Below are 11,204 nucleotides of genomic sequence, written 5' to 3' on the forward strand. Positions count from 1 at the left end.
TGGATGTGTTTCCCTAATCCAAAGGACCAAGGCCTGACCCCCAACCCCTGGGAAGGAAGATCCTGTCCCTGCCTCATTGCTCAGGGCTCTTCCTGGGGGACTGGGATGTGGGATGTGCAGTGCCAAGGGCAGGACGATGGGGTGGCACCTCCCAGGCTGCTGAGCAGGGACAAGGAGGCCAGGAGGCCCCAGGGTTGCAAGGGCCACTTGTCTCCTCCTGGCATCAGGGGCACAACCAGCAGCCATGTCCAAAGGCCTGCAGAACGTGGCTGTGTCAGGGCCTTTCAACTTCTGCACAGGCCTCTCTGCTGTGCAGCCCAGGCTGTCCTACGGTGTCCATGCCCTGCCCCTTTCCCTGCAGGCTGTTGTCATCCCCCCGGCTGCCGCACCTCACTGGCCCTTTCCTGCACTGACATCTCTGCGTCCTCCCTGGCTCTTCCTGCACACACAAAGCCTTGGGCTCATCCAGACTCCTCCTGGCTGATGTGTTGCACCACAGCACTGCCCTTGGAGATCAATTCCTTTTTCCTCTTTTCCACTCTGGACCTCCTCAGTTGGACTTGGCATTAGTTCTTTCTTTCTCCTGCTGTTTTCTGCTATGACAGAAGGATCCACCATCTCTAAATCCTCCCTTTAAGCCCTCTGAGGGCTGTTCTGTTCTGTCCTCAGTCTCCACACCATTGAGGTCACAGCTCCTTAGCCTCTCTATAGTGGTCATGGGCTTGAGACTTTGAAACCCCCTCTGGGGAGATCTCTGGGCACTCTGTAATGTCTTTGCAGATGAAAATGTCCTGCTCAAAGTCTAAGGATATCACAGGGATACTTTTTACCAAGACTTGTAGTAGCATAACATGGGGCAGTGGCTTTGAACTGAAAGAGAAAAGTTTTATATTGGATAATAAGAGGAAAGACTGAACAATAGGGGCAGCGAGAACTGAAACAGCTTTCCGGAGAAGTGGATGTCCCAAGCCTGGATTTGTGCAAGGTCAAGGACTGTGAGTAACCTGAATTAGTAAAAGATGTCACTGTCCATGTCCATGGACTTATCCCAGATGACCTTTTATCTCCCTTCCAACCCAAATCATTCTGTGATTCTTGTCAGTTTAAAGTTCCAGTCTCCTTCTTCAAAGAATTTCCATGTTGAGGACATGAATTGCTGTGTTTTTGGAGAAATCCTTCTAAGCCCAAATTGTAAAAAATGAATTCAAAGGAGTTCCAGGGTATCTGCATGAAACTTTCAGCAAGTGGGTCAATGGCAGAACCTCTCAGGGTGACCTTGAAGCTGAGGATGGTTGAATTGGGCCTCGGGGTCAGAGACTCATGATGGGCAGCCAGAAAGGGTATTTGGGGACTGGGCAAGACTTGTCATGGGATGTTTAGGGAAGAACAAAAGCAAGGGTAGGATCATAGAAGTTTGTGGAGGAACAAGAATGAGGAAATAGAGAAAAAAGAGGATGGAAAGGTGGTCATTGTAAATAGGAGGTTGGTAAAACCACGTCCCTTGCTTTGCCCTTCAAGTGAACTCCACAACCTGTCTTGTTTTTGTAATAACTCTGTAATAGGTGATGAAGAGCAAAACCTATAATTTGCTAATCAAATTAAATTGAGTAGAATAAGTTGCAATAAGCCTAGTTAAAGCTTTCTTGAATTATGAACTGAACAGTTACAAGAAGAGAAGTCGGGAGGGGTCGCTCGACTTAGAGTTGAGCGAAGACTTACTTGGGAGCAGTAAGTGTGTTAGTGAGATCCGTCCGGTTGGGGAAGGGACCGTTCGGCAAGGAGCTGAACGAAGCCTTACCCAGGGCGAGGTAAGTATTTTGCAGAACCCCTTTTCAGTTGGGAGGGGTCCCGGAGTGTGAATAACTGAGACGTCTGTCGGGACAAAGCGAGTGCAGACCTTCCGGTAGTGCGTTTCCCGTATCCCACTAGGGACCGGGCCGCAAAAGAAGGGAAGCGAGTGAAGTGTGTGTATGTGAGAGAAGGCACTTCGGAAGATGGGACAGAAGAAAAGTAAATTTTCTGCTCCCATGGGTGGTCGTGAGATACAACAGGATGTCCCTCAAACTGAGGAGAAATTTGGAGTTGAGGTTAAGACGAGTAGCCACAAGGAGAAATAGCCAAACATTCCCCAGGGGGAGGGACGGGTTAAGAATGAGTTTGCAGTAAAATTGCCAGACATACCACAGGATAGTCCTTTAGGGATAATGATTAAGTATTGGAATGATTACACCTCTAGGAAGGAAAGTCGAGGGAGAAGATGGTGCACTACTGTATGGAGGTGTGGGGAGGAAAACAAAAAAGGCAAGATCATTTGTACTGTCTGATATATGGTGCATTTGAGGACTGGATTTGTCAGGCTTTAAGTATTTATGTAAACAGTAAGGAACCGTTTAACACGGAGGAGAGCGAATATGCAAGTTTGTGGATAAGGTCGGATACTAGAGCTCACCTGTTCCCTTTAAGGGAGAAGAAGGGATGGAAAAATATGTATGGTGTGCCCCCACCATACATTTCACCATCACCTTTGTCTACTTTGCCGTCTCAGTGCTGTAATGGGAACCTGTTAGTCTGTCCCTTGCTCCTGCCCAAGTGCGGGAATCTACCATTCTATCCCCTGTTCCTGCCCACATGTGCGAGCTTGCCATTCTGTCCACTGTCTCCGCCCAGGCACGAGACTTGTCCACGTCCCCAAAGAGACTGGAACCTCCACCCACAACCGAGGAGCAGAACTCTGACACTTTAGCTATCCCACAGCCTAGTAAGTGGGAGCCCCAGGTCCTGGCGATGACCCCCTCATTCATACAGTAAGCCCAACTATACCCTTTAAGGGAAACTGTAATGCCAGGAAGACAAGGTGGTATAGGATTTGTCTCAGTTCCTTTGAATTCAGGAGATATTAGAGCATTTAAAAAGGAGATGGGAAGTTTATTGGACTATCCCATAGGTGTGTCTGAGAAGTTTGATCAATTTCTAGGTCCTAACATATACACATTGGATGAGTTGCAGGTGATTTTAGGAATATTGTTCACTGTAGAAGAGTGGGGAATGATTAGGAGTGCAGGAATGAAAAACTGGGACGAAAGACACCAACAGGGTCCAGTCGCTGATGTAAAATGGCCTCTTCAGAGACCTAACTGGAATAATCAGGATCCATGAGATAGAGATCACATGGTTGATCTTAGGGATATCATAGTCCAAGGTATAAGAGAATCTGTCCCAAGAGGACAAAATATTAATAAGGCTTTTAAAGAATACCAGAACAAGGATGAACCTCCTACTGAATGACTGGAAAGGTTTAAGAAAAAGTTTTCAGCTTTATTCTGGTCTGAACCTGAATAATGCCATGGGACAGGCTATGCTGAAGATGCATTTTGTACAGAGATCATGGGAGGATATCCGCAAGAAGTTAGAAAAAGTTGAGGACTGGCAAGATAAGGGCTTGGATGAGCTGTTGAGAGAGGCTCAAAAGGTATATGTATGTAGGGATGAAGAAAAACTTGAGGAAAGTCAAAAGAGGCAGGAGGAAAGTCAGAAAAAACAGACTAAGATTCCAGTAACTGCTATCAGAGAAGGCCAAAAAGGAGATAGGAGCCAGGGGCAATGGACCCACCGAGGGTCCAATAAATGTGACACCTCAAAGAATCGAGGACAGGTGGATAGGAGTGGAGTGTTACCACTGTGGCAAAAAGGGACATATAAAGAATTATAGGAAGCTGATACAGGAGGAACAAGTGTTTAAAGAAGATTAGAGGGGTCAGGGACTCTATCTGCTGGGGACCCGAAAAGTCACAGAGCCCTTGATAAAACTTAAATTGGGTCCTCAGCAACAAGAACTCGAGTTCCTAGTAGACTCAGGAGCAGAAAGATCAACTGTCCAGAAAATTCCCAGGGGTTGTATGACCTCTTCTGACACAGTCCAAGTGGTAGGGGCAAAAAGGGAACCATTCAAAGTACCTCTTATGAAAGAGGTGGAAGTAGAAACTCACAATAAGTATGCATTAGGAACATTCTTATTGGTCCCCGAGGCAGATTATAATTTATTAGGAAGAGATTTAATGATAGAATTGGGAAGAGGTTTGGAAACAAAAGAACAAAAATTACAGGTCAAGATATATGCTCTCACAGCAGAGGACAAAAAGAGAATAAATCCTGGTTTATCCCTGACTCTATAAGGAGATTAGATATAAGGCCATTTGAAATCTCTATTCAGAATCCAGGGGATCCAATCAGAGTAAAGCAGTATCCTATTTCTTATGAAGGAGGGTTGGACTCAAACCCACCATAGAACGACTCTTAGCTCAAGGACTGCTGGAACCATGTATGTCACCTCATAATACTCCTATTTTACTGGTAAAGAAACCTGATGGATCATATCGATTAAAACAGGATTTAAGAGAGATAAATAAAAGGACTGTGACTCGATTTCCAGTAGTTGCTAATCCCTATACCCTGTTAAACCAACTCTCACCTGGTTACAAGTGGTATAGTGTAATTGATTTAAAAGATACCTTTTAGGCTTATCCTCTCAAGGAAGAGAGAAGAGACTATTTTGCATTCGAATAGGAAAATCCGGAAACTCATAGGAAACAGCAATTAAGGTGGACAGTTTTACCTCAGGGGTTTGTAGAATCTCCTAACTTATTTGGGCAAGCATTGGAGCAGTTGTTAGAGTCCTTTGAACCTCATCAAGGTACGGTTTTGATTCAGTATGTGGATGATCTATTGGTTGCTGGTGACAATTCGGAAGCAGTTAGAGATGAAAGCATCAGACTATTGAACTTTTCGAGTTTAAAAGGACGAAAGGTGTCAAAGTCTAAGCTGCAATTCACAGAGGAAAAAGTGAAATATTCAGGGCACTGGCTAAGTAAAGGATGTAAAAGGTTGGATCCTGATAGGGTGAATGGGATTTTATCCTTACAAGTACCCAAAAAAAAAGACAGATTAGACAGCTTTTGGGACTATTGGAGTACTGTCGACAATGGATTGAGAATTACAGTAGTAATTACAGTTTGAAAGGAAATATGTTTGTGTGGGAGCATATGGATTAGCTAAGAAAATTCTAGAGGGATGTTTAACATACCAAAAAGTAAACAAAAGACAATTAAGAGAAGGAATTCAAGGAGGGCGAGAGATAGCTAAAAGGTCGTTTGAAAAGATACAGGCTGATTTTACTGAGTTACCTAAAGTAGGGAGATACTGGTATCTACTGGTTTTAGTAGACCATCTCACTCATTTTGTAGAGGTTTTTCCTGTGGCATGTTGTACAACCAAAACTGTAGTTAAAATCCTATTAGAAGAGATTATCTCGAGATATGGAGCTGTGGTAGTGGTGGATTCAGATAGAGGACCACACTTTACCTCTAAGATAATTAAAGAAACAACAGAATTTTTTGGAACCAAATGGGAGTACCATACTCCTTGGCATCCACAAAGTTCTGGCAAAGTAGAGAGAATGAATGGAGAAATAAAGAAACATTTGACTAAATTAATGATAGAAACTAAAATGAATTGGGTGAAGTGTCTGCCATTGGCCCTTTTATATACCCTGATACCTTCGAGTTTTGATGTTTTGATTTTTTTAATTTTTGTACATCTTAGAAGTAGTTATGTAGTAAATGTAGATTTTAGAGTAGCAGCATATTATCCCTTTACCCTTTAACACATCAGCTCAAACCCCTGTTACCCATTCCCATATCAATTCCCTAAATTCCATAGCCTGTTTAGTCTCTTTTTCAAGGCAGAATTGTAGAAGAACACCCTTACCATACGGAAGAAGATACAGTCATAGACTCAACAACCTCCAGGTCTAGAATTCTGGAGGGCCTCCAAGGACATTACGTACTCTGAGGAAGATGAAGATGAAGAAGAGGGGGTCCCAAAATGCCCAAAGACCCAATTCTCAAGAGGCCTGGTGGGGGCAGAACCTGGGTGGTAGTTGGACAGCATTGGATGAAAATCATTATAAAAACTGTGAACATCTCAATTTCGGGAGCTCGCACTGGGGGTATTCCAGAAAGCCTGGGGGCTCATTAAAGTCTTTGTATCCTTATCTTATCTCCTACCTAATTTGGTTTGGAGTCTTTTTTTCCTCACAGCCATTTAGGCAACAATCCGAACCCAACCCCGAACTGATACAGGAATTTCCCCTTGTTAAATGATATATGGAATGCCATATGATTTTGGAATTCTGATAGAAAATCCAAAGGTAGAAGGCATTCTCCTAAGGGAATACATTGTCGAATTAATGAAAAGGAGGCAAGAACTGAAAAAGAGAGGACTAGTAGCTCAAAGGCCTCCACTAGACATGTCAATACATAGATTCCAACCCGGAGATTGGGTGTTGATTAAAAATTGGAAAGAATCCTCATTAACCTCTCGTTGGGAAGGGCCATTTGTCGTTCTTCTCACTACAGACACAGTGGTTCGGACAGCTGAGAGAGGATGGACTCGTGCATCTCAAGGGACCAGTAAATGCTCCTGAGTGGACTGTGACTTCCGCACCCGGAGACCTCCGGATGAAAATAAAGAAGACTAAAGTCAGTGAATGAATCCCCCTGAGGAAGAAGTAAGACCTAACCTGTATCAATTTTTTCAGATATCCCCTGAACAGACTTTACGAAAAATACATTATGTATTTTACAGGCAAGAAGGAATGCCTAATCAGACTGGAGGGTCTGGATATTATAAAATAGAAGGAAAATCAATTAATTTTCCCTTTTGTTTTGAACTGGAGACTGAAATACCTGAAGTCCCTAACCCATGCGGAATACCGTGTATTAAACGCCCAGACTCTGAACATTTCAGTTGGGTAATTTGCAAATGTGTAAAATGTAATCAAAGGTGGTATTGTGTTTCATTTAATAGACAGAAGTCTGTAATATAATCTGTGGGTGTGAATTACCGATACCAGTACTTGTGAAATATCTGAAACAGATTGGGAAGCAGTACTAAGAGAGTGCCGCTCTAGATTATCCTGGGAATTGGGCCAACAGAGTAGAGAGAGGTACTTGGGACTACGGGAAATAATTGACAAATTTAACACTTGGAAATAAGTTCATCAACAAAGACATTACATTCCCTTAAATCGGGATAAGAGAACTAGATAATTGTTCAGGCAAGACTCCTGAAGAATACCACTGTTGCCGAGAAGAACTGATACCTTGTTGCTCCCTGCAAAGGAGTAGACGGAGGAAGGCAGAGGGGTACAACGGTGGAAGAAAAACTTACCAAAGAGTCTCTATCTCTGAGACGAGGAGAGAATTATATTGCTAGTTGCAAAAACGGACAAAATTTTATTATTAATCATAAGCTCAATGCTTATGACACATGAGACAGAGATCCCACACCAACCCTATAAATGGACTATGAATCATGGTACAATCAATCTCCTTGGTTAACTACTTTACTCTCTCTACTTTATTAGACCCTCTAACAATGTTAATAATCGCATTGATCTTTGGTCCTTGTGTCTTAAATAAATTAGTGATTTTTGTCAAAAATCAAGTTGACACAGTACAACTGATGGCAATGACACAACAATATGAAAATATGAATAGAATGACACCTGAGGGAGATCAATCTCCTATTTTAAATGCAGAAAAAAAAAAAGCAGTAATGAAATTTGATGAGCAAATTTATGATTAAATAGGAAAAGGGAGGACTGTAATAGGTGATAAAGAGTAAAAGGTATAATTTGATCATCACATTAAGTTTAATAAGTTGCAATAAACCTAGCAAGAACTTCGCTGGAGTTATGAATTAGTCACAAAAAGGGAAACCATAGTGTTGTAATTGTTAGATGATTAACTACATGACTGTTATGAATTTGCATGTCTTGTTATTCTACAAGTGTTTGTTCTAAGCATGCTTATAGGGAAGGAAAATAGAAGGAAACAGCAAAAAACAAAGGAGAGGACTTACCCCCCCCATCTGGAAACTTCCACACAACAGCCTTTGAGGACTATGGTCTAACCAAATCATTGACTGAACCCAGGTGGCGAGATGGAGCCCGCGAAATAAGGACCAAAAACGGGGGAGCCCACGAAACAAGGACCAATATCGGGAGAGCCCACGAAATGGAACCCAATAAAGAAATCGAAAGAGACTTAGGGGGTGGAGATAAAGGGGGGGTATAAAAGATGGACCGTTGGTTTGTCACAGGGCAGACTGATGGTAGAACAAGAGTTTCCTCCGGTCGCCCAGAGTGCTGTTTTGTTTACCTGCCTTCAATAAATTTCTTTTAAATTTTTAAAAATTATCTCTGGTCTATTGAATATAACACTGTGATTTTTTTAAACTTTGAGCAGGACATTTTTGTAATAGTTATTAATATAATAAATAAATGAGTCCCATAGGGATCGGTAAGACACCAACATGGTGTGTAACGAGATTTTCTTTATTCAAAGAGTCACAGCTTATATAGTAGTTTCAAATGCTGCCACATCACACAGATAACTTCCTAAGCCAATCCCATACAAGCATTCAACAGAGCATGTGTGACAGAGTACTTAAAACTACAACTCCCAGGATGCCTTTGCAGCACCTGGTATAACCAGACCCCACAATTCCCCTGTTTTTATTAATAACAAGATACAGAATAGTGCAAATTCAAGAAAGCAACAGTGCAATTCTTAACAAAACATTCTTCACTTGATATAGTAAACTTATTTTTTACTTAAACTTTATTTACTTTAGAGTTCTATGTAATAACAAAACTTTATTAATCAAAAACCTTATTTACCTAAGAGTTTTATGCAACTGGGTAGCACAAAAACCTTTATTATCTGAGGGTCTACATATGATTGGGGAAAACTTACTTTATTAAAGGAGAAAAGGGTTTAGTGGAGGAATATCATGTTCTCAGGTCTTTTTAAGGTGATGTGGCAGAGGTAGTGTTTATTGTGTGTGTTTGTTTCAGATTTTTGGTATAAAGCACATATTGTTCACATACATTCATACATTTACTCAATCACTCTTTCACTCATTCTTAGGCGATCGCCTCCACTCTCTCTTCATTCATGCATACTTGCAACTTGAAAATTATTAAATGAAATCTGTTTGATTCAGCACCTACCTTATCACATGCATATTGTTACCCTGTATTCCCCCCTTTTTGTAGTTAATATTGAAAATTATTGAATTTGAAGGTATAATACTGGTAAGTAGTGTGCACATTTCTGAGTGTATAGTTAGAAAACTGAATAGGTAAGTTACTATTACAATCTGTTAATTAATAACAAAAGAAATTCTTAAAGATGTAAATTACATTACTTAAACAAGATAGTTATATAATTTAACATTATCTAGATGCATTTAAGAACTTAACAATCTTAAACAATACTTAGTAAATGTCACTATTAGTCATTTAAACAAAGCTACAGGGAAATTAGAAACTTAAAAATGTATTAATAAGGCAATGCTGAATTTTTCTCTCTTATTATTGTAAACACAAAAACTAAAGACAGTTAACTAAATTATTTTAGAGAAGAACATTTGTAATAATTTCTAAAGACTTATGTGTAAAACATGTAAAAACAGTCAGTACATGTAGTGTCTGTATAGCTTTGATTCCAGTCTGGGTCTTGGCCGGGGTCACTGCTCCCCTCGGATGGGGGGGGTGCTACCCTGCTGGTCACTGCCGCCAGGCCTCGGTTCGGCTCGGCTCGGCACTGCACCGTGCTGTGCCGCCGGTTTCGGTTTTCACTGGGGTCCGGCCCCCGCTCCCCCGGGGCGGCTGTGTCGCGTGTGCAGCTGTCCCGGGCTGCGCTGTTGTTGGCCTGGCTGTCCCCGGCGGGGCGCGGGGAGCGGTCACGTCGTGGAGCCCCACTGGCAGCCGGGACCATCGCCGCCGCCTCCAGCTTGTAGAATACCACAGCCGGGTCCCAGTACTCGGGCACGGCGCTGCCCAGGTCCGCGCGGCCCCGGGGGGGGCAACGGGGTGGCAGTGACGGGTGCCTTGCTCTGCAGTTTCTCGTTGATCCCCCGCTCCAGTTTCTCGCGGGACGAGAAGCCGAGTCGCTGAGTACGTTGTCCCCAGAGCTACTGCTGCTGCTCCCCGCAACCGTTGGGGGGGGGGGGGGGCTGAGGCCTCGCTGTCTCCAGGTGCAGATTTCCTTCACTGTCCGCTGTGCTGTCTGCAGTCCCACGGAGTTGCACGCCACTTCGTTCTCGGCTTGTCTCGCTGCAGCTACCAAGTGCTTCCTCAGCCCCGCGCTCTGTGTCCGCTGCTGGCATCGTTCTTCTCTTCAGCCCGCGGTGCCTGTGCACGCTCCGTGTGGCTACACATGGGCGGGTCTCTCACAGATAACTTCCTAAGCCAATCCCATACAAGCATTCAACAGAGCATGTGTGACAGAGTACTTAGAACTACAACTCCCAGGATGCCTTTGCAGCACCTGGTATAACCAGACCCCACACATTTTCATCTGTAAAAACACTACAGAGTGCCCAGAGATCTCCCCAGAGGGGGTTTCAAAGTCTCAAGCCCACGACCACTATAGAGAGGCTAAGGAGCTGTGACCTCAATGGTGAGGAGACTGAGGACAGTACAGGACAACACTCAGAGGCCTTGAAGGGAGGATTTAGAGATGGTGGATCCTTCTGTCATAGCAGAAAACAGCAGGAGAAAGAAAGAACTAATGCCAAGTCCAACTGAGGAGGTCCAGAGTGGAAAAGAGGAAAAAGGAATTGATCTCCAAGGGCAGTGCTGTGGTGCAACACATCAGCCAGGAGGAGTCTGGATGAGCCCAAGGCTTTGTGTGTGCAGGAAGAGCCAGGGAGGACGCAGAGATGTCAGTGCAGGAAAGGGCCAGTGAGGTGCGGCAGCCGGGGGGATGACAACAGCCTGCAGGGAAAGGGGCAGGGCATGGACACCGTAGGACAGCCTGGGCTGCACAGCAGAGAGGCCTGTGCAGAAGTTGAAAGGCCCTGACACAGCCACGTTCTGCAGGCCTTTGGACATGGCTGCTGGTTGTGCCCCTGATGCCAGGAGGAGACAAGTGGCCCTTGCAACCCTGGGGCCTCCTGGCCTCCTTGTCCCTGCTCAGCAGCCTGGGAGGTGCCACCCCATCGTCCTGCCCTTGGCACTGCACATCCCACATCCCAGTCCCCCAGGAAGAGCCCTGAGCAATGAGGCAGGGACAGGATCTTCCTTCCCAGGGGTTGGGGGTCAGGCCTTGGTCCTTTGGATTAGGGAAACACATCCA

At 44.0% G+C, this 11,204-nt stretch overlaps 1 protein-coding gene across 1 annotated transcript in view; it reads right to left on the reverse strand.

The window, feature by feature from the left end:
* LOC114070700 (olfactory receptor 14A2-like) overlaps positions 1-9,842 on the reverse strand; it is a 13,430-nt gene extending 3,588 nt beyond the window's left edge. Inside the window, 1 exon segment of the mRNA XM_027908246.1 lies at positions 9,545-9,842. Coding sequence (XP_027764047.1) covers positions 9,545-9,842 — 298 coding nt within the window.
* Positions 9,843-11,204: the final 1,362 nt, after the last annotated feature.

Source organism: Empidonax traillii, unplaced genomic scaffold (assembly GCF_003031625.1).
Source record: "Empidonax traillii isolate 1590-97213 ecotype Southwest subspecies unplaced genomic scaffold, ASM303162v1 scaffold1664:size92259, whole genome shotgun sequence".
NCBI lineage: Eukaryota > Metazoa > Chordata > Aves > Passeriformes > Tyrannidae > Empidonax > Empidonax traillii.